Source organism: Colias philodice, chromosome 9 (assembly GCF_061535455.1).
Source record: "Colias philodice isolate Cphi_HAF_F1 chromosome 9, ilColPhil1 Martin Lab GWU primary, whole genome shotgun sequence".
Lineage (NCBI taxonomy): Eukaryota > Metazoa > Arthropoda > Insecta > Lepidoptera > Pieridae > Colias > Colias philodice.
Window position 1 is genome coordinate 7,437,017 of NC_143094.1, and position 24,256 is coordinate 7,461,272.

At 35.6% G+C, this 24,256-nt stretch overlaps 3 protein-coding genes and 1 long non-coding RNA gene across 5 annotated transcripts in view; 2 read left to right on the top strand and 2 right to left on the bottom strand.

Moving 5' to 3' along the window:
- Positions 1–24,256, top strand: part of PIG-P (phosphatidylinositol glycan anchor biosynthesis class P) — a 271,287-nt gene that overhangs the window by 186,338 nt on the left and 60,693 nt on the right. The gene's annotated exons all lie outside the window — the stretch shown is intronic.
- ssh (Protein phosphatase Slingshot) lies at positions 26–13,521 on the bottom strand. Of its 2 annotated transcripts, XM_089698594.1 has the most exons (9): positions 13,115–13,521; positions 10,361–10,475; positions 10,155–10,216; positions 7,285–7,456; positions 6,895–7,058; positions 6,059–6,124; positions 3,990–4,184; positions 2,389–2,658; positions 26–2,289 (listed from the first exon to the last, which is right to left on the bottom strand). In XM_089698594.1, the coding sequence occupies exons 2-9, from the start codon at positions 10,469–10,471 to the stop codon at positions 222–224; spliced, it is 3,108 nt and encodes a 1,035-aa protein (XP_089554720.1). In that variant the 5' UTR covers positions 10,472–10,475; positions 13,115–13,521; the 3' UTR covers positions 26–221. The 2 variants fall into 2 exon arrangements, with proteins under 2 accessions (XP_089554720.1, XP_089554721.1); XM_089698595.1 differs by lacking the exon at positions 10,361–10,475.
- Positions 15,186–18,026, top strand: SAK (polo like kinase SAK). Its single transcript, XM_089699262.1, has 3 exons — positions 15,186–15,544; positions 15,640–15,732; positions 15,811–18,026. The coding sequence occupies exon 3, from the start codon at positions 15,911–15,913 to the stop codon at positions 17,909–17,911; it is 2,001 nt and encodes a 666-aa protein (XP_089555388.1). The 5' UTR covers positions 15,186–15,544; positions 15,640–15,732; positions 15,811–15,910; the 3' UTR covers positions 17,912–18,026.
- LOC149485931 (uncharacterized) lies at positions 18,947–20,200 on the bottom strand. The gene is made up of 2 exons (XR_016316080.1): positions 19,841–20,200; positions 18,947–19,207 (listed from the first exon to the last, which is right to left on the bottom strand). It is a non-coding gene; the product is annotated as an uncharacterized LOC149485931 (long non-coding RNA).

The following is a 24,256-nucleotide window of genomic DNA, read 5'->3' on the forward strand; positions in this document are numbered from 1 at the left end:
GAAGGAAGTATATAAAAAAAAGATGTTATAAAAGTTGCACATCAGTTATATCAATTTTATTCTTTTTTTACATTTTCTCTACGCACAAACAGCTGTTTAATACAATTTTATGTGATAGACACAATACACTGTGATTTCATTTTGTAAATAGTATATAAAACTCTAGAAAGATAAAATATCGAGTTTGGCAAGAATTCATAATAAATAAAACAATAATATTTCTACATAGTATTATACACAGGATTCGAACACCTATTATTTGACCGATTCAAGTTGAGCCTCGTCAACGGATGAGTTTTCCCGTGTTGCAATTGTTTTTTAGTTTGAGCTTTCGACATCACAGTTGAAACTACTAGATCGGTATAGTCCAATGGCGCGAGAGAAACCACCGTGGGCGCCACCGGAGGCCGCTCGGCCGCGCCCCCCGCCCCTGCCGCCCCCCCCGCGCCCCCGCAGTACGAGTTGCGCAGCGGCGTCCGCGAGCGCGCCTCGCCCTCCGACGTCAGCTTGCACTTCTTGGACACGGACTCGGGCGGCGCCTTGGGCCGCGCCGGCTCGCTGCTCGACTCGGAGCGCGCCCGCCCCGGCTGGTCGTAGCGGCCCACCAGCACGCGCACGGACACGTCCTCGCTCGGCGCGCTGGGCGGCGACGCGGGCGGCCGGCTGCGCGAGACCGACCTTCTGGGCTGCTCGCTTTCGGAGCGCGCTTCGAACTCCTTCTTCAGATTGCTGACCAGGCCGGCGGCGGAGGGCGGCGGCGCGGGCGCGGCGCGCGGCAGGTCGCCGTGCGAGGACGCGGCCAGGCGGCGGCGGCGCGGGCCGGCGCGCAGCCACGTGTCGGCCGGCGCGGACGCGGACAGGCGCCCGCCCCACGTGGACGCGCCGCGGTCCCGCGCCCGCTCCATGCGCGCCGCGGCGCTCGCGAGCTCCTTCAGTATGGCACACGTTTCGTTAAATTTGCGTTCGTTATCGGAAATGTCGACGGGCGGGCGGGAAGGCGCGCGTCCGCGCGGCTCCGACTGCTCGCTTATGATGCCGAGATCGGAGGGCGGCTTCTGCGGGGCGGGCGACTCGGGGCCGCGGTCCTCGGCGCGCTCCTTAGGTCGCTTGCTTTCCTCGCGGGAAGTGAGCTGCGGCCGGGCGGTTCTCGTATCGTACGACCCCCACGACGAATGACGCGACAGGTCGGGCACTACGGCGCTATCGAACGAGCTCCAAGAACTTTGCCTACTCGATGGCGGAGCATCATCGTCCACTCTCCTTTCGTCACAGTCTAACGTGCGTTCTACGGAACCGTAAATAACGTCACTCGGTTTCAGTTTCACATCTATTATACCACTATCACTCTTCACTATATTGTCACTATCACTAGTATTCCTGAGTTCCTCACTAGCCCACGGTACTTCCCCCGGATCCCAAGTATGTATTTTGTCAACTTCATTGTCAGATTGGGTACATTTGTGACCTATATTTCGTAATGGCGAAGGTTGCGGTTTATTTGTAATTTCTCCTGGGTTACTTATAGATAAATTATCTACAAGATTATTAAAATTTAAACGCTGATGTCGCCTTGGAATATCTTTTTTATCGCCTGACGCGGCATTTTCAATTTCATTTACAATATGCTTTACTGAAGGTGCTCCTTCTTCCTTCAATCTCATGATCTGGTTAGGAGATACACTATAACTGCCACTAGCGCACGGCATAAGCATATGGCGCGTCTCTGAAGCTAAGTTCTCCAGTGATACAGAGGTAGGTGGAAGCAATTCGGAGGCCAGCTTCGTGTCGGGAGACCAAGACCTCGGCCGCCCCGAATAAGAACCCGTCAGCGCCAACGCTAAAGGTGTAGGATCTATTATTTTATTTTCTATTTTAGACGTATTTTTAGGAGACTTAAGATTAGTTTCTGACTTAGACCTTTGCAACTTTTCTTTATTTTTCATTGCATCGAGTATACCCTGGTATGTCTCGAGTTGATTTAAAAAATTTGTGTTCGGTTTGATACAGCTTCTTTTCGCCTTTACATGCTTAAGAGCTTTGTCAAAATTCCAATTAAAAGCTTTCATTGCATATGCAATGACCACAGACGCGGATCGACTGATCCCCATTTTACAATGTACAAGTACTTTTGAGCCTTCATTCCTGGCTTTATTAATATATTTATATGTGTTATCCCAGTGTTTTAAAAGGTCAGTCTTTTCGTCATCATATACTCTTATATTCAGGTAATCAAACATACCAGGAAAAAAATTATCTATTTCTCTTGTAACATTTAATATGTGTCGAACCCTGAAATGAAACCATACAAAAAATGAATAAATATTTACTTACATATTATGAAGTTTAATTTTGAACCAACACAAAAAAATGCACAAACTTAAATCTTACCCATTTCTTTGTAATTCTTCTAGATTGCTCGCATTCCATTCGGAACCCAAATAAACGTGATCAAATATTTCAGTAGGAGCATCCATTTGGCCTAGTATTGTGAGCATTTCTTGGTCAATGAACGACTTGTACTCAGCTAGGTCCATATCGAGCTCGTCTTCGAGACGGCCCCGGATCGCTTTACTGGTGACTTCGTCGAGATCCACGCTCATCATTATTTCCTTTAACGTACATCTAATTACACGCTCCGTTTCGTCTCTTTCACGCGGTCTGCAAAAAAAATACGTTTTTTTTTTAAATAAGTATGTCAAATTATTTCTATTTCAATATTAAAATCAGACACGCCAATGTTAATAGGTATTGGTTTAGAAAAAATTAACATAAATATAATCTAAATCTATCCATTTCAAAATGAATTGATTAACCCTTTTGTAGTTATTAGTTAACTAACAATGTGTGTTGAGTATGGAATTTGTTTAAATATTATCTATCAAATAATAACTTCCTGTAACAACTCATAAACTGAGAATATTGTGACAGTATTTATCGAAATATGGTGTGTAGGTATGTATTCATTACTAATTAAATCAAAAAATTACGCACAGTAGTATTTCAGATCACAAAATTGTTCCACTCAACGTTTGCACGCAACAAATGTGTTTAATTAGCGTATTTACCAACGTCCGATCCTTTCCGAGGTCGAGAAATGAGGTCTAGGTACCGTAACCGTTTTATATCGTAACGAGATTTATAACCAAACAAAATTGCAGATTTTACATAATTGAATCACTAAAAAACTACTATTTTTACTTACTTCCTATGTACTATTATTATTCTTTCTTCTTTCTTTCTATGTACTATTACACAAAACTAAGTACTAAATTCCAAGTCAAAATAGGCGACCAATATTTGAGCCACTCATTCAGAACAATAAGATGAATAGTATAGTAGGCACCTAATAATGCAGCCTGCCGAAAGCTGACGAATAAACAGACTACTAATTTCGGAGCCGAAGTCTCGTTGCTATAGTTACGCAGGAATTGACACCTTTATAAATTGAAAGAGCTTTGCCTTGGCATCCTCTAGAACTTGTTCTAGAAGTTACTGATCAAAGATCAAGATTAAAATATATTCATGTAGTTGTCATAAAACCTGCGCATTTTCAGGAAGTTACAGCAACCGTCGCTTTAGGCCTAACAATATGAAAAAAAATTGCTTTTCCATTAAGTATACTTGATGAATGAAATACCTATAATTTCGCTCTAATGTTATCATTTCTTGAACATTAGTATGCTACCTAGTTTTTTAGTTTCTTTTCCCCCCTATAGGTACTAATTTGGAAAATATTAATTATTAATTATTTGTTTGATCGAACTTCATAAAGAAGCACACTTCGAATTGAGAAGTTGGATAGTACATATTTTATATAGCCAGTCATCGCATTAATCCGGTGACGCGCCAGCTCGTTTGCCCGCTAATACATAAAAAAAAATAGGAAGGCTATACATCTCGCTACAAAGAATAAGAGCAATTAATTAAAGATGTTGTAAAAGGGGGGGAAAATGCTCCATGTGAGCAAGCGCAGCATCCGTGATACTCACTTAAGTCGTAACGAGTCCGGCGAGGGCGGTCTCCGGGACTCGATGCAGTCCATCGCATGCCACTCGTTGAGGCAGGAGCGGTCCGAGTCGATGTGCCGCTCGTAGTACGCGCACCACGCGTGCGACGTGCCGCCGGCGAAGTGGTTCAGCTCGCGCGCCCTGCCGCTCGCCCGGTGCAGGGTTTGCAGCGCCGACCTTACGACCAACGCAACTTCCCATGAGAACCACGTGCTTACAATATTTTAAACCCAATGTTCTCCACTCTTATTGCCCGGGCTGAAGCAGTGTACGATTCGAACGTAAATAAGAACTACCATCATGAGCAAGATAAAAGTAAGGCCAACTTCAGCCCGGCCGATAAGTTTGAGGATTACTGTATGTACTGTACTATGGGACTCGGAATTCCACCAGTGTGTTTTACGTTATGTTAGAGAGCGGAAAATTTTCAGATGTAGGGCTCCTAATAATGCTTTTATAGTTAAGTTAGTTAAGGGATATGTAAGGATTGATGACATTAATAAAGAACGAAATAACCCAAAAGGAATTGGAATTCAAAGCGCAAAGGTCTTGCCTCCTAGATTGTATTAACCTTTGGTATATGAAAAGTAGCTTAAACATTTCAGTTCAACGATTACACATATTATGATTTTGCATGTTGTGTAATTGATATTAAATAGTTACTTTGACCGCAAAACCATACATCGATGTTAACATTAACAATTTAACATGAACAAACTACTTCTGCAATTTAAGGTTTTGCCGGGTAACTTTTTCGCAACAAATATGTGAATTAAAATTGGACTTTTCTTTTCTCATATTCACGTACTATAAATAACTAGACTCACAATCGCCTATGTAACTCGACTCGAATGGATCGTTAAATAATTTCCGAGCGGCGTTGTATAAAACACTCAGTGAAATTAACACCTTTTTAGTGGCAGTAATGATCAAAGTATATCGTATTGTTCATTAGAAAAAGTCTGCCTAACTAACACGCGTAGGCAGTGTTTTGATTCGGGCAAATTTTTGAGTGTGATCGTGTGTCTAGTTGTTTATTGTACGTCAGTGAATACTGAATTGAATTCTAATGATAGATCTCCTCTAGAAATCAGGAAATTAAAATAGTGAGCAAAGTGCAAACACAAGTACAAAGACTGAAAATCTGAAAAAACGAATTTTTATTATCAATCCTGAGACAAAAAAAGTATCTTTAAACGTATTGTAGATAATATTAAATGACCAGAAAAACATAATTTACTACATATTGCATTTTAAACTGTGTTGAACTATTGTCGAGCCAATTTAATAGGCAACATTTGACGTCTATCAATTTTATCTTCATAGGGTGGTAACCTGCTTAAAAACATCGATTAAAGTGAATTAATCGATACGGACTTGAAACATTTGTCAATCGAACTTGAAACACATGTCAATAATTTATGATGATTTTTATTCCCAAGTAATCAATGCATTCGATTCTAGATGTCAGATTTCGATTTTTAGAGTAACGTCTCTGGTATTTAAAAAGAAAAAAGGTTTATTGACACAAAATTGTAGCAACGTCAGTTCTTTAAATCAGAAATTGTTTATTATGTTTAGAATGGTTTATCAGTAAAATCAAATCCTAAAATTACTTGTATCGGTCATTATTATTATAAATATGTTATCGTAATTGAAAAAAGTTAAGCAAATGTGCAGTTCTAACAAAACGAAATATCATATTATTCTATGTCGTCGTTACTAGGTTACGTTGTTGAATTTTGTTGAACTGTCAAATGTTGCCTATTAAAATGGCTCTACTATAACTTGACATAGTTCTCAGTCCAAATTTCTACCAATTCTGTTGTCATTTTAAATTAGCTACAATTTTCCATGTACATTTAACATTAACTGTGAAAATAAGGACGCATAATTCTAAAATTATATTAATAATTCACAATACCAAAAAGCGTTTAATTTTAAGGAAAACAAAACAAAGTTCGCATAAAACACAATAATTGTTTTCAATGTCAATTGCAATACAACAACACGCTATGACAAAAAATCATACATAATGAGTAGGTACATACCACATGGCTTGAACAGACACTGGTTTGAATATGTGTTGTCGATTGCACACACATACGCTAAACCCTCTGTGGACAATGAATCCTCAATTAGTTATTGTTCCTTGCACACACGTGCATTCGCTCGGGACGATAGCTTCTTGTAATTATGCGTTATGTGCGATTGTATCGATATCGAACATGATCGCATGTTCAAATACTTTGGCAAATAATACATTTCGGAATGCAGAACGAGCCTCGCAAATTGCTTCTGCTAAATAACACTTTACCTAGGTCATCTTATCTGGAACAAATTACATCGAATTTGCTTTACCTATTGGCTTACATGGACAATGGACATAGTCATAACTATAAGCGCTAAATAATAATTAAAGCGCTATGTTTGTATAAATTATTATTAATGCAACGCCTCATTAATTACAGTTAATAATAGTTCAAATCTTGAAAGTTGTATCATTCCTTAAAGCAGGTGTATCCAATCGGTAAGGCTCAGGCGATTCACGGTATAATGGATATTGTTAAAGGTCAAACTAAGTTAATGTCTCAACCAAGGGCGTTCCTATCACTTACGAACGCTGCCACAACACATCACTGGAGTTAGTATGTACTTGCAATATTTAACAACAGATTTAGTTCTGCCATGCCTCACAATTATCACAGTCAGTTCGTTACTTAATTGTGTCAATGGCTTAAAAAAAATATTAAGCATCTTACAGCGAAATTACAAATGTTAAAACTAAATACACAAAAATGGGAATTCCCTTTTTTCTATATATGTTTATCAATAAGGTCAATAAGGATTTTAATCAAACCCGGTGAAGCGTTAAAATTATACTTGCCCGTCTCCATCTAATTTAATAGACGTGTCAGCCAGCACTCGCAGCACGAGGCCTACGGTGGTGCGCTCATTGCAGTCGATGCCCAGCAGGGCGGCCTCGTCGTACCGGCAGACCACTACCAGGTACCGCGTGCGACCGGCATGAGCGCTCTCCAGTTTCACCGCCTAACATCATAAGTACTAAATACTAATGCAATAGTTCTTAATGAATACAAAAACGTCACAAAACTTATTTTACAAACAATTTTAAAACAATGTCGCTTCGAAAGTTAAAATTTTGCACGGTGTTATACTTGGCCCCAATGACAAATCAATTGATCGTTTAAAAAAGCGATTCGATTAATAATGAGTAACATTGCGACGAGATAAAAGCCCACATACAAAAATTTACCATTTTGAGCGTCTCCTCCGGGCGCACCAAGTAAAACATGGACTGTAAGTGATGGTGAATGTCTGGCTGGGGATGCACGCGTGCTGGAGATCGCCGCCGTTCAGCACACCCGTGCTCCGTACTGCCCAGCACCAACGCCGCGCCCTTGTTCGCGAAGTAGCACTCATTGAGGCTAAAACAATATACACCTTAAGCCTCATAAAACACGTCAAAACATTGTAGTTTTCTGCGTGCGGTTAAATAATGTTAAGGCCTTTAAATGAAAGATTCGGTTGCAACGTTTAGAAGTACATATTTTTTTTATTCGATCGCAAAATATATGAATGACGCCATTTTTAGTAGTTGCGGCAATCGCTAAAGCCGTGGCGTTTACCTTCCTTTCACCGGAGCTCAACACGAGATAGCACGGTCGACTCAACCTAACTCCGATCGCGGAGACGTCAGACGACGCGCTGGCTGGCCCTTGAGCCGTGGGTTTGCCGCAATACGTATTTAGTCATGATTACTCACACAGTTCACTCGCTTTATATTTTTTGTTACATACAATAATAATAATTAACCCAAGATATTGTAGATTTCACAACTTGCTATGTTCCTATAATTAATTGTAATGCATTTATTGAATCCTACTGTATATAATATTATAAATTCAAAAGTTTGTGAGTAGGTACGGATTAATGTGTGTTACTCTTTCACGAAGAAACTACTGGAAATATTTGGATGAAACTTTACAGTAACATAGGTGTGCATCAGAATAAGACATAAGATGTGGAAGTACTTGTACTTAATTTTGCCCGCTGTTCGTCCGCGGGTGAAACTGCATGGCACAGCTATTTGAGAATTTTTTCCTCTTATTGGAGAAGTAGTTTAAAGTTACTACTCAGTACGATTAAATTACTAACGCAGATTATAGAAAATTTGAATTCCTAATTTGGTACACATATTTTTATTAAAAATATACAGACATGTTGGGAGAGTTAAAATGTGTAGAATATGAAACACAGCAGGCGAATGGGTAGAATGGTTGAATAATAACCTCCTATTTTTAGTATTCCTGTACCGTACGTAACCTCAATTTAATCTTAACCTCATATAGGTAGTGATGTTTTGATATCTTCAAATTTTCGAATATTTTAGGTGTCATTTCCATTATAGTAGCAAGGGCGGGTGCTCTCAAGGTTTGATAAAAATAGAGTAGCGGCGCGTTGCCAAAGTAGCGTTGCGCGACCATACATGCGCGTATGTTGTATCGCAGCATGTGTGTCGATTCTACGTGTTGCTTTGCCTGATATGGCGTACGACGCTACCACTCTATAAGCACACATTATCAGTCATATTTAAAAACAATGCATTACCTTCACTCATTTTCAAATCTACTATTAAGGGTTGGAATTGTATATGTATTTATAGGTACCTACTTATGACATTTATCTAACCGGTTAACGGTTTTAGATAATAGTATATTTGGTCATTAAGTGGTCATTAGAGATAGGTTGATAAATTGGAAAAATATGTAAACAATTTGCTGTAAGTGGCCCCCTAAGTACATCTATTTTCAAAAAATGGTAATGGCGTAAAAATATTTGTTATCAGTGTTGTTAAAGTTAAAATTTAACAAGAATGACTAAAAATACCTTTTTAAGATTGTAATGCGATAAAAATATTTTATATTTATGAGAAGAGGAACGAATTATTCCTCGAGCTGGTTTAAATAGGTTCTATTACAATTAAATAATTATGAACGTATCTAAGAAACAGACATTCCCTTCCGTTTAGGTCCTGAATACCTGCTCAATATATTGAAATCGTAAATAACACGAACAAAGTTAAATAAATAATTTACCGGGATTATCGTAAGTATTTATTTATTTAAATTGTATAAATTTTTGTGAATATGGAAGTACATATAGAAGTATGGAAGCAGGACTGCGACCAGCTAAAGTAAATAAAGGGGCGTTATTCGAATTAAAAGAGAACTTACACTTAATATAGAATTTTGTATGAATATTTCACTGTGCTCTATATCTTAGTATTGTGATAGTATCTAACGTTATTATTTTAATTGACCAGGTTAAAAATGAAAAACAAAACCATGGTATTTAAAAAAAAGTATTTGTATATGAAAGAAAAGGAAAATACAAAATGCAACAATTATGTTATGTATATGATGTATTGATCTAAATTTCGACAATAAGAGTGATTTAAAGTTTCAAACACAACATTTATAAATACATTATGTAAACAAACACGAATACGATTATCAAAAACAAAACAACACTTTACCTAAATGCAACCATATTGTAGACAAAGACATGAATGGCGCACAATTCAAAATCACAGTATAATATATCACAAAATATAATAAAAACACAATTGTACGTTCGCGAATTTCTCAACGGATGTGGTTAGTGTTACGGCGCATGGGCCGGCCGCGGGTGTCGCAGCGCACTGCACCATGCGGCGCTTTCCGAACTAGAATACAGCGCTGACAATCGACATTACAGTTTACACCGGCCGCGTCGCACGTCCGTCGGCCGCGGCGGCTTCAGCGTCAGCGCGTACTGCAGCGTAAATATAGAAACCCGACGAAGAACAGGAACATTAAGAGCACGGGAAGCGTAACACGCTTCGCTCAATGCAAATCTGAATGCTTTTTTGACATGATGAACTACGCATCTCTCACCAATGAATAAAAACATAATTTTTCATAGCCAAAATCGTCAAATAATAAAAAAGAAACCATCATCTTAACAAAATTTACAAATTAATAAGGTAGCCTAAAGAAATCGATTTAAACCTTTTGTTGCCATAATTCCTTACATCAAAATAATGTCAATTAAATATTAAAATGTTAATAATAAATATCTCACCTCTTACTGGCACGACTTCCAACATCGTCTTCAACAATATCACTAGATTTTTCTTCTTCATCCTATGAACAAGTATAATCGAATATTAAAAAAGTTACAGCATAATTTTGTAAAAAATATATCAAAAAATGAGGGAAAATTAGGTTTTTTTTTACTTTAAATGGAAAACTCATTATTTGATCATATTATTAATGATATAATAGTACCTTTATAAATATTGTTGGATATGTTGTAGTTGTTGCGGTTGAAGAATTATTTTGGTCCTGCTTTATCTCAACCATTCTTATGCTTGTGCTTGCAAAACATATTCCAAGCATTGCCCTATTATTTACATATTTTTCAATTATATTTTCAAATTCATCACATTTTCAAAAATGCTAAATTAATTGTACGATAATACTTTTTTATTTTAATAAAATAAAGTGCAAGTGGCACTGTTAGCTAAAACAAATAAATCAAATGTTAAAGTCTATATTATACATTAGCAAAACAACAATTATTTTATACAATATGGATTAAATAAGGTATTTAAAAAATTGACTTTGTGAAGTACTGTTATAATTTCATTCATAAATTGTAGTTGTTACTTCGGCTACATCATGATACAAAAAAATGTTGTGTGGTTTTATGAAAGCACGGTAACAGTGAAACTGTTCGAACGGTTCCGAACACTGCTTTGTGTAGCGCATCGACGATCGGCTGCCGAGTAGGTATACCTACTCGGCAGCCGCGATACACGCGACATGCGCTACACAGACCAAAAAGTTTGAGACGATGTAATAAAAGTTTCACTTTAAAATTATAAGACACTGCTTACCAAAAAAGGCAACACTGAGAAAATTACAGTTGTGTACCATATGATTATAGAAACCTTTATTCAAAAAGTGTTAATTTATCTTAGTACATGTAGGAAATATATTATACTAATAATATAATACTGAAGAGTTTGCTTGTGGGAACCCAGTCCAATCCAGAACTGTCAGTAACAACAGGATCAATTCAATTTATATATATGTATATTCGATACACATCAAGTTGGATTTGACAATATAAAAAAAATAGATTGTTTTTCAACACAGAAATGGAATAAAAATTTTTAAAGTGAAACTTTTATTACATCGTCTCAAACTTTTTGGTCTGTGTAGCGCATGTCGCGTGTATCGCGTCACGCGACATGCGCTACACAAAGCAGTGTTCGGAACCGTTCGAACAGTTTCACTTTTACCGTGGTTTCATAAAACCACACAACATTTTTTTATTATATACTAGCGGTCCGCCCCGGCTTCGCCCGTGGTACATATTTACGTTTTCTCTACATAAAAACCATCCTCTTACTTCAAGGAATATAATAAAAAAAGAATTATCGAAATCGGTTCAGCCGTTCTCGAGTTATGCGCTTACCAACACATTTTGCGATTCATTTTTATATATAAGATTGTAATTTTTCTAAAATCTTAATCTTAAGTAAGTACCTACGATAGTAAGTTGTTGATATTAATTTGTAGTTAGTTACATGTTACATGTTTATGTAAAACATATGCAAATTGTTATTTTTTATTCATAATACAATAAAATAATAATATGGCAATCATACGTATGTGATATATTTTGTAAAACTTGATACATATATGTATTGGATAAATATATTGTCATAAATATTGCATATTGTCAAACCAATAGTTTCAAGTTTTGTCATTTATATAAATAAACATACCTACCCTTAAGTTTCAACATTTGAGTATACCTGTCCAGACACATTATGTAATGGTAATTCAAATACAGTAGAATTCTTTTATTATGACTCCGGTTATATTGACTAACCGCTTATTATGACGTATTACATAGCAAAGTTTGGTCTTCATATAAAATCTTCTTATATATAAAAACTAGCAGTCCGCCCCGGCTTCGCCCGTGGTACATATGAAAAATAGATGTTGGCCGATTCTCAGCCTTACCCGATATGCACAGAAAATTTCATGAGAATCGGTCCACCCATTTCGGAGGAGTATGCAGACTAACATTGTGACACGAGAATTTTATATATAAGATGAATCGCAAAATGTGTTGGTAAGCGCATAACTCGAGAATGGCTGAACCAATTTCGATAATTCTTTTTTTATTATATTCCTTGAAGTACGAGGATGGTTTTTATGCAGAGAAAACGTAAATATGTACCACGGGCGAAGCCAGGGCGGACCGCTAGTTCTTAATAAAAGTCGGATAAAATGACTTTGTTTATAGTGACATATCGTTTATTGTGACCAATTTTTAATGAATTGTCCGGTTATACTGACCGAAAGAATTCTAAAACTTTCAACACTAATTTTGATTGGAAAATTGTGATATCCGACAACACTCTTTTTTTTTGTTTGTTTTGAGTCTCAATGTGTAAAATATAAATTACATTAATAGTTAATTAAAAACAACACATATTAAACAATTTTATATAATATTATGCTTTTCATTATATTTTCAGTATTATAATACCTAGTTACCAATTAATGGTCATGTAACTGGACATAGAGATTGTTACTACATAGATTAATTATAAGTTTGATAGCTTTCAATATAAATATTCTAGGTTATAAAGATAAGTACTAAAACAAATAATAAAATTGAAAATGAAAGAAACATAAGTTTCAAATTATTTATCTAGTTAATTTCCTATCTATTGATAAACCAATAATGTTAACAATTTATGTTTTTAACATATTTTCATGTTTGGATATAATGATTATTTAATTTTATTGGGTTTTTAATAGTCACCATTGTTGGCTATCAAAAATAGTTTTACTGATCTTGAAAGCAGCTGCAGCTCTCTTTTGTGCATAGAGGAATATGTCATAGCACTAAATTCAATCAAAATAAATTAAAATATATTTTTATCGTATGCAATGTTATATTATTTTATTCCTGTGTCTTTTATTGACCAAATTATAACATCCGTTTTTATTACTCACCGTTTTCCTAGGCGTTTGGACACTCGGAGTACGACGAATTGTTACAAGTGCCATACCACATTAATCCTAACCAATCATCATTAAAGTAATACACAATCACAAACATAAAGCAGATTAATATTAACTTAACATTTTATTAATCTTTACATGAATCACTGCGTATAGGATAACAAGAAAACTATAACCGTAATTTAAAGATTTTTATAAATACACCCATATCACCAAAATAACAACAATAGCACCGATAACTTATTTAAATTCTTGCTTTTAAACTGGATTCACAATAATCCATCGCGAAATAAAATCTAGTGCACTTGTAATGCAATGTATTTATTGTACCAAAGCAACTACCAACCAAGCAAAAAGCAAGGGCCAAGGATGAAGGAACAGTCAAGTCAAATGAAGCACAAATAATTTAAGTTTTACAACCACAGATGATAACTCGAAGTTTAAACCAGTGACAACAGATAAAAAAGTCGATTTACCATCTTTATGTGATCTATAATCTAAAAATGAAACTCTAGATATGCGCAAAAATCGAGAACAGCTGAACCGATTTCGTTAATTCTTTTTTTATATTTCTTGAAACACGAGGATGGAACATATGGCAAAAAAAAGTAAACATGTACTACGGGCAAAGCCGTGGCGGACCGCTAGTTACAATGGCAATGTATTTTGCATAGATTTTAAGTAAACTCTCATTAATTTACGTCTTACGAAATACAATCTTATATATAAAAATGAATCGCAAAATGTGTTGGTAAGCGCATAACTCGAGAACGGCTGAAGCGATTTCGATATTTTTTTTTTATTATATTCCTTGAAGTACGAGGATGGTTCTTATGTAGAGAAAACGTAAATATGTACCTACCACGGGCGAAGCCGGGGCGGACCGCTAGTTAAAAATAAAAATAATTTTATTTCGCAAAAGCATATTATATTCATGAAATTCACTTACATTCCAGTATGACTGATCATCGCAATGTGAATAGCTATAGGGGCTTGAACTGGCTTTAAAAACTGAACTCACAAGTGTGAGTTTGAACTAGCTAATAGCTTGTTCAAAATATACACTAGCTTGTCGGTCAAAATATACACTAGCGCGCCATGTTATCGTAGATAAACTACGATAACATGGCGCGCCCCTCCAAAATTCAAAACGTTTGAAAGTATTTGTGAAATTATTTACAATGCACCACAAAGATTCACAACGCATGTGTGCGTAATGAGACGGCCGTCAAACAAAAACAAATCCACGGATTTGTTGCTCGACTAGTCACGCTCTAATCGCTCATTATTATTAGCATAGATTATTAGTATTTTAGTAATGGCGCTGCACTGACGTATTCTATGAAAACGACACGTGCGTTGTCTTGGGCGCTCGGCAACTTAATATGATTAGTTGACCAACAAATCTGGACGTAAAGTACTAAAGACGAATACGTACAACTACATACAAACTCCTTCGTAAGGATGTCACTACACACATTGAAACAGTAATTTAGAGGGGCGCGCCATGTTATCGTAGTTTATCTCTACATATTTATGTGGTACTAGCTGCGCTCCGCGGTTTCACGTCCGCATGGCTCCGCGTTGTCCTGTTGGTCTTAGATGATTTATGTTTATAGCCTATAGACTTCCTCGATGAATAGGCTATCTACTGCTATCTAACACCGAAATAATTTTTCAAATTGGACCAGTAGTTCCTGAGATTAGCGCGTTCCACCAAACAAACAAAAAACAAACAAACTCTTCAGCTTTATAATATACCTATATAATATATACCTATATAATACCTAATAGATTTAGGCAGATTATACCTAGAACTCCATTTCAATAAATCAAACTACATAGATATATAAATTAATTTTTACACAATCAGAACTTCATCATCATTATGTAAAGCTTCAAATTAGATCAGGATAAACTAATTTTTGTAAATTCCTTGAAACTTAGGAAGATTTTTGCGTCAGCAAACTTTTCTCACATCCTCGTCCCCCTCGTGACCTCGTCCCTCTGGGCGCTGACACTAATCACTATGACAGTGACTGGTGACATGACATTCAGAACATAGAGTAATTGATTCAGAAGCATTTTATATTAATACATGTACTATATATAATAAATATTAGGTACGGGTGCTCTGTGCTGGGAATATTCATTATTCAGTCATATTTTATTGACTTTGTTGCGTAACACCTGTGGTAACACGTAAACATCAAAGAATAGTATGTAACTTACAATTTGAAACCTGTAAAAGTTTCTTCGTAAAGAAAATTGAATGAAATGCTGAATTTTTTAACAAGACACTTCACTAATGATGCTAAAGCTAGTGTTATGACATCATTGCAATTGTACAAACATCTATTACGCCAATGTGAAAAGTTGCCTCCCGACGCTTGTAAACATTATAAATTTGCTGTGAAACAGGTACAGGCTAAGTTCCAAATTATTTATAATAGAGGTTTCCCTGATAATTAATCAATTTTCTAGAAAAAAAATAGTAATGTTAAATCTTGTTTTAGAGTTATAAACAACATAAGTCTGAATCTGATCCAGAAAGAATAAAAGAGATAGTTAATAAAAGTATAGAAGATGCCAAATGGATAATAAATAAAGTAAGAATTTAAACATTACCTATTTGTTATATACATTCTTTCTTTTGTATGTATTTAATTTTAATTATATTTTTACAGTATAATAAACAATAATGGATGTTAACTGGAAACTTCATGTTATTGAAGATATTCCAAAAATTTATTTATTTATGAAGATCCAGATTTACATTTTGTGAAGATGTTTGGGGAGAAAATAGAAGACTATGAAATTTTAGAACATCTTGGTAAAGGAGGATTCGCTCATGTTTATAGAGCAAGATGCAGAAAAACGGGCTTATTTGTTGCTATCAAAATGATAGACAAAGCTTTAATGGCAAGTGCTGGAATGATTGGAAGAGTAAGACAAGAGGTCACTATACACTCTCGCTTAAAGCATCCCGCCATTTTAGAACTGTACACTTTTTTTGAAGATGCACATTATGTTTATTTAGTATTAGAACTAGCACATAATGGAGAATTAGCAAAGCACTTTAAATTAGGTACTCGAGGCCTTTCTGAAAAAGCTGCTGCAGATATATTTAGACAAGTTGTGAGTGGAGTTTTGTATCTTCATACTCATAACATTATTCATAGGGATTTATCTTTAAACAACTTATTATTGACTAAAGATTTGAATGTAAAAATTGCTGATTTTGGTCTTGCTACCCAACTAAATGGGCCTGATGAAAAACATGTGACCATGTGTGGAACACCAAACTATATATCCCCTGAAGTAGCTTCTAGAGAACTTCATGGATTACCTGCCGATGTGTGGGGTTTGGGTTGTATGCTTTATACACTATTAGTTGGCAGTCCTCCCTTTCATACACAACATGTAAAAACCACTCTTACTAAAGTTATAAATGCCGATTACAGTATTCCTTCTGAGCTATCCTTTCAAGCTCAAGATCTATTACAGAGGCTTCTATGTAAGGATCCTTCTCAAAGAATTACATTAAAGGGGATAATGGAACATCCCTTTCTAAATAATGGGTTTAATGTCATTGGGAATTTAAAGCAAGATTTATCAAAAGATTCAGGATTTTTAACTACTTTACACAGTACACAACACAGCAACAAACTGAATTCTTCAAAAAGAAGTACCTCAGAATTACATAACATATTTAATAATGATAATTTACCATCTGAGAATTTGCTATTTAATGAAAAATTTGAACGTAAACCAATGCATAATAAAATATTTATGCAAAATCAAGATAACTGTCATTCTGCAAATAGTGCTTCAATTAAACTATTTAATTCTCACACACAAAATACCTCTCCATTACCATGTACTGAAAATTATTCTCTTCAGGGTGATACAAATAACATTGTGAGTCTCAGTGAAAATATGAAAAAAATATCTATGAAAGATAAACCAGAGTTGCTTTTTTCAAATGATGAAAATAAAGAAAATTTTTCAAAACAATGCAAAACAAATTCCAATACAATTGGTGTTCCTCCCCTATGTGCTGATAGATTGCCGACAATATCCCACAGAACAAGAAATGCCATCCTGAAGATAGAACCTTCTGGAGTTACTGTACAATTTATAAAAAAGAAAGGAAAAGACAGAGAAGAACGTGTTGTGGAAATATGTACTATTTCTAAAGATGGAATGAAAATTGAAATTTATTCTCCTGAAAAGACTAGAGAAAAACTAAACACAGTAGAGCAAACTCCAAATCCTGATGAAATTTTTTCTTACCACAACTTACCCCAAAAACATTGGAAAAAATATTTGTATGCTGCTCGTTTTGTTGACCTTGTTAAGGCCAAAACACCTAAAATTACTCTTTACACTTTGCTAGCTAAATGTCAACTAATGGAAAATGGTATAGATATAGAAATGTTTTTCTATAGTGGTGAAAAAATTACATACACATCTAATGAAGGTATAAAAATAATTGATAAAAATTTGAAAACACACCATCAGAGTTTGATTCCTGAGTTAAAATATTTATGTGATCATTTTGAAGAATGTTCAAATAGAATGAAAAGAATACAAGGTGCTTTATCTTGTATATCTGATGAATGTTATCCTTTAATCATTGGTAAGAGACCAGTACAACCTACTAGTAATCTGGAAAATGCATTGGCACAAAATCATGCTAACCGAAACATAAACACTCCTCTTTTTAATTATGGTTCATTTCACCGTGCCACCCCATGTTCTAGTCATGCCCTCAGTGAAAAATAATTAATTCATTTCGGATTACAACCTTAACTGTATAAAACCGTGGTAGATAATAATTAGTCTATAGTTAATTAGCAAATATTAATAAATATATTAATAATTAAATATTATTCAACAATTTAATGTGGTTTTATTATGAAATATTTACATAGTAAGTATAAAAAGAGAAGTAAGTTCTCTTCGAACAAAGGTACATGTACATCGCGCTCATTGTATGTACGCAGCACAGATTAGGTATTAGTACGAGGGTACGAGTAAAGCGTCTTATTTACGGTCCATCTTGACGTACGTCCCGCCAAGGTCATACACGATGCACGACGCAAAACGACAGTGAATAGCGTTGACGTACGTCAATAATTATTATTATTATCTTGCTGGATGTGCACGACCAACTTTTCATCCAGCAACTTAGATTATACACCTATAGATGTAACCATGGCGTGGCCGCACTTGAAACAGAAATAGAATTTTGTGGTGTTGCCTAATAAGTTGGCAGTTCCCACATATTAGGTAAAAAATATTATGAATCTTACTTGATCGCGAACAGACTTTATAATTAATACCTGTAAGTACTTCGCAAACTAAAAATTCTGAATTTGCATATTTTAAATGCTAGCTTCAATAATGTAAGTCGTACGAAATACTTAAATAAAACCTCCGTAAGGTAGGTAAGGAGAATTGTATGGACATCATTGACCACGTACTACGTACTAGAGAGGGCATCGCTTTTAAACTACATATTTGTAACACGAGTTAGAGTCAATCGTCTCGGACCATTTTTTTTTTGTTACATTGATTGGTTTTAATTGATAATTTTATTCATATTTTTTTAATAAGTTAATACTTCCCTCTACCTCTTAATAGAGGCAGAATATCTACAAAGTGTATGACTCACTAGCCGGCCCGCTTCGCCGCGCTTGTTGCACAGATTTTGTTCGTGGTGTCCTCTCTTTAATAATACTTCAATGATAGACATCTATCGACCGACACGACATAAAACACACACGACACGTTCAATGATGAAATAAAACCAGTCTATAACATAAACATGTTTATTATTTATTACTATATACATAATGAAATAAGTACAGCTTGACAAAAAAGAGTAGAAAACCGGAAGTCACTACTGTCCTCTCGTTACCAACACTTTGAATGATTTATTTTTAATTTATTTTATTTTTATACAGTAATGAATCATCATCAAAATGAATGGAACAAATTTTTGAATATTTTGTTGGCAGCCAATTTTCTCGTCCAGTGGCATCCAGCCATTTCTTTTTATCAATATTGGATGGAAACCTGAAAAAAGAAGATTTTATTCGCATGTTACGAAAGTTTATCTTTATTGAGTAATAAGTTAAATAAACTACAATAAAGCCCTTAAATAAATGTAACTAAAATTAAAGTTTACGTACAGAAGAATTAATTTCCTCTCAATAAAAATATTATACTATTATACTACTAGCTTTTACCCGCGACTTCATCCGCGTGTTAATCCAGGTAATAAACTACTCATGTGCAAAATATCATTGAAATCCATCCAGACGTTATTGCGTGATTGAGTAACAAACAAACATCCAAACCCTCGAATTTATAATATAAGTAGGATGAGTACCTACCATGATAAGCAAACCCAACAATCATAATCTTTAATTATAATCATAATCTTTATTTTCTCTTCACAAAACAAGACCTCGAATCGTATGTATGTACTGACAATAAAGAAATATGATTTATTTGGGTAAATTAAAGTAGCCATTATGGCAACCCTGAACCGTTCATCGTTAATCGTTATTTTATTTTAAGATAGTGAAAACACGTATCACAACTCAATATTCTTGGCATCACATCACTGAATTCATCACAAAACATCATAATTGGTGATCATCTGGCGTTGTAATAACGAAAGAAATGATAATTTCGCCTACTTACGTGTGAAATGTTATTCCTTCAATTTTTCGCTCACTCCGGCTTTTACAACCCAAAACACTGCAACCCACCATCGCACGTACACTAAATATTCTGTATTATCCAATTTTTATACGCAATAAACACTGTAAATTCACACAATCACAGAAAAATCCAAAAGACGCCAAGTTTGTTTGTCACAATCTGTTCTTGCCAAACAATAAAACCGGCCATGTCGACAAAGACAAAAACTATATATTCTGTCCTGTTTCTTTGCATGGGTTTGACAATTAACGATCTCGCTCTTTCAAGGAAGGTCATTTTAGTGGTTACATCTATAGGTGTATAATCTAAAGCGTCTTATTCACGGTCAATCCCCGACGTACGTCGGCTCAAGGCCGCGGTGCTGGATATGTATCCTACTGACGATCGTGCGCGCATCAAGCATGGCTAGGGTTGCCAACTTTTATTTGAAGAAATAGAGTATATCTGATTTTAAAGGAGGTAAATAAAGAGTAAATAAATATTTTTAAAAATGTATTTTTTTGTACTTTTTGCAGTAACTAAGAATTTTTCATTATTTTTAAATGAATTATATGAATCCAAACATTCCAAATCTAAATTTATATATTTCAAGAGCTCATTTTTAATTAATTTTTAATGAAGCTCGGTTTCTCTCTTCCCGCCACTTCACATTCATGACCGAAAAGACTCTTTCAGTAAATGCTAAAGTGGCGGGAACAGAGAGTATATAGCTAATCATTTTTTTTAAACAAACAAATTCGTCAAGATATTTTTTTTAAATAAATTGCTATTTTTCTGCAGTGGACTTTTGCATAAAATCTGTGTTATTCAACAATTCGCCTTGGAGTTCTTTTAAAATAATAACTTCTGAATATAAACTGTCCATGTGTACAAGGTTGATCCAAAAGTAATGATAATTGGGATTTCCTGTGTACATAAAAATAAAAAATAACCGTTTCTTGCTTGCTCATGTACTCACTAAGTTATCACAAAAAAATCATATCAATAGGAGTCAATAGGCCACGTTTCCAAGTATTTACATTAATTTCTGTTGGCAACACTAATCTGCTGTACGTCCGCGCTATTCACTGTCCATCTGCACGACGTTCGCGGTGGTGGGGGTGCTTGCTGGATGAAAAGTTGGTCGTGCACATCCAGCAAGATAATAATAATAATTATTGACGTACGTCAACGCTATTCACTGTCGTTTTGCGTCGTGCATCGTGTATGACCTTGGCGGGACGTACGTCAAGATGGACCGTAAATAAGACGCTTTAGTCCAGCAAGCACCCCCACCACCGCGAACGTCGTGCAGATGGACAGTGAAATGGATCTACGATATCCGAATTTTTGATGCTAAATAAATAAAAAATAAATAAATAGCGCGGACGTACAGCAGATTAGTGTTGCCAACAGAAATTAATGTAAATACTTGGAAACGTGGCCTATTGATATGATTTTTTTGTGATAACTTAGTGAGTGCATGAGCAAGCAAGAAACGGTTATTTTATATTTTTATGTACACAGGAAATCCCAATTATCATTACTTTTGGATCAACCTTGTACACATGGACAGTTTATATTCAGAAGTTATTATTTTAAAAGAACTCCAAGGCGTATTGTTGAATAACACAGATTTTATGCAAAAGTCCACTGCAGAAAAATGGCAATTTATTTAAAAAAAAATATCTTGACGAATTTGTTTGTTTAAAAAAAATGATTAGCTATATACTCTCTGTTCCTGCCATTTCAGCATTTACTGAAAGAGTCTTTTCGGTCATGAATGTGAAGTGGCGGGAAGAGAGAAACCGAGCTTCATTAAAAATTAATTAAAAATGAGCTGTTGAAATATATAAATTTAGATTTGGAATGTTTGGATTCATATAATTCATTTAAAAATAATGAAAAATTCTTAGGTACTGCAAAAAGTACAAAAAAATACATTTTTAAAAATATTTATTTACTCTATATTTACCTCCTTTAAAATCAGATATACTCTATATCTTCAAATAAAAGTTGGCAACCCTAGCCATGCTTGATGCGCGCACGATCGTCAGTAGGATACATCCAGCACCGCGGCCTTGAGCCGACGTACGTCGGGGATTGACCGTGAATAAAGCGTCTTAAGCGTCTTATTTACGGTCCATCTTGACGTACGTCCCGCCAAGGTCATACACGATGCACGACGCAAAACGACAGTGAATAGCGTTGACGTACGTCAATAATTATTATTATTATCTTGCTGGATGTGCACGACCAACTTTTCATCCAGCAAGCACCCCCACCACCGCGAACGTCGTGCAGATGGACAGTGAATAGCGCGGACGTACAGCAGATTAGTATTGCCAACAGAAATTAATGTAAATACTTGGAAACGTGGCCTATTGATATGATTTTTTTGTGATAACTTAGTGAGTACATGAGCTAGCAAGAAACGGTTATTTTTGATTTTTATGTACACAGGAAATCCCAATTATCATTACTTTTGGATCAACCTTGTACACATGGACAGTTTATATTCAGAAGTTATTATTTTAAAAGAACTCCAAGGCGAATTGTTGAATAACACAGATTTTATGCAGAAGTCCACTGCAGAAAAATGGCAATTTATTTAAAAAAAATATCTTGACGAATTTGTTTGTTTAAAAAAAATGATTAGCTATATACTCTCTGTTCCCGCCACTTTAGCATTTACTGAAAGAGTCTTTTCGGTCATGAATGTGAAGTGGCGGGAAGAGAGAAACCGAGCTTCATTAAAAATTAATTAAAAATGAGCTCTTGAAATATATAAATTTAGATTTGGAATGTTTGGATTCATATAATTCATTTAAAAATAATGAAAAATTCTTAGTTACTGCAAAAAGTACAAAAAAATACATTTTTAAAAATATTTATTTACTCTTTATTTACCTCCTTTAAAATCAGATATACTCTATTTCTTCAAATAAAAGTTGGCAACCCTAGCCATGCTTGATGCGCGCACGATCGTCAGTAGGATACATCCAGCACCGCGGCCTTGAGCCGACGTACGTCGGGGATTGACCGTGAATAAGACGCTTTATTTACGGTCCATCTTGACGTACGTCCCGCCAAGGTCATACACGATGCACGACGCAAAACGACAGTGAATAGCGTTGACGTACGTCAATAATTATTATTATTATCTTGCTGGATGTGCACGACCAACTTTTCATCCAGCAAGCACCCCCACCACCGCGAACGTCGTGCAGATGGATAGTGAATAGCGCGGACGTACAGCAGATTAGTGTTGCCAACAGAAATTAATGTAAATACTTGGAAACGTGGCCTATTGATATGATTTTTTTGTGATAACTTAGTGAGTACATGAGCAAGCAAGAAACGGTTATTTTTGATTTTTATGTACACAGGAAATCCCAATTATCATTACTTTTGGATCAACCTTGTACACATGGACAGTTTATATTCAGAAGTTATTATTTTAAAAGAACTCCAAGGCGAATTGTTGAATAACACAGATTTTATGCAAAAGTCCACTGCAGAAAAATGGCAATTTATTAAAAAAAATATCTTGACGAATATAGTTTAAAAAAAATGATTAGCTATATACTCTCTGTTCCCGCCACTTTAGCATTTACTGAAAGAGTCTTTTCGGTCATGAATGTGAAGTGGCGGGAAGAGAGAAACCGAGCTTCATTAAAAATTAATTAAAAATGAGCTCTTGAAATATATAAATTTAGATTTGGAATGTTTGGATTCATATAATTCATTTAAAAATAATGAAAAATACTTAGTTACTGCAAAAAGTACAAAAAAATACATTTTTAAAAATATTTATTTACTCTTTATTTACCTCCTTTAAAATCAGATATACTCTATTTCTTCAAATAAAAGTTGGCAACCCTAGCCATGCTTGATGCGCGCACGATCGTCAGTAGGATACATCCAGCACCGCGGCCTTGAGCCGACGTACGTCGGGGATTGACCGTGAATAAGACGCTTAACGCAGTGGGCTTGGCCACGCCCCCCATTCATGTACGTACGCACGCACACAACCACAACACACAACGCGCGCCGCACACGCACAGTGGTCCCAAATTAAAGTTTCATTGTCATAGGCCGAGGTCATAGGCGTCAATGCTGTGCGTCAATGTCAGTCTATAGCGCTGATTTTTTTATGACAGATTAATGACCACCTTTTTCTAATGGTAAAAACACAGGTAAAAATCCTCTTTATAGGCAAGGTGTTGACGTGTTTAGTTTTTGACAAAAAAAAATTGTTGAGTTTTTTTTTGTATGGAGAAAAATATTTATTATTTTATTTCTAGTGTTGCTTTAAATTGGGGCGGCTCTGGTACATACATAAAGGTAAGTCCGGGTGATATAGTATCCTGAAAAAAATAAAATTGCTGCATAGACTTGCAGCCCCGCGCAGGA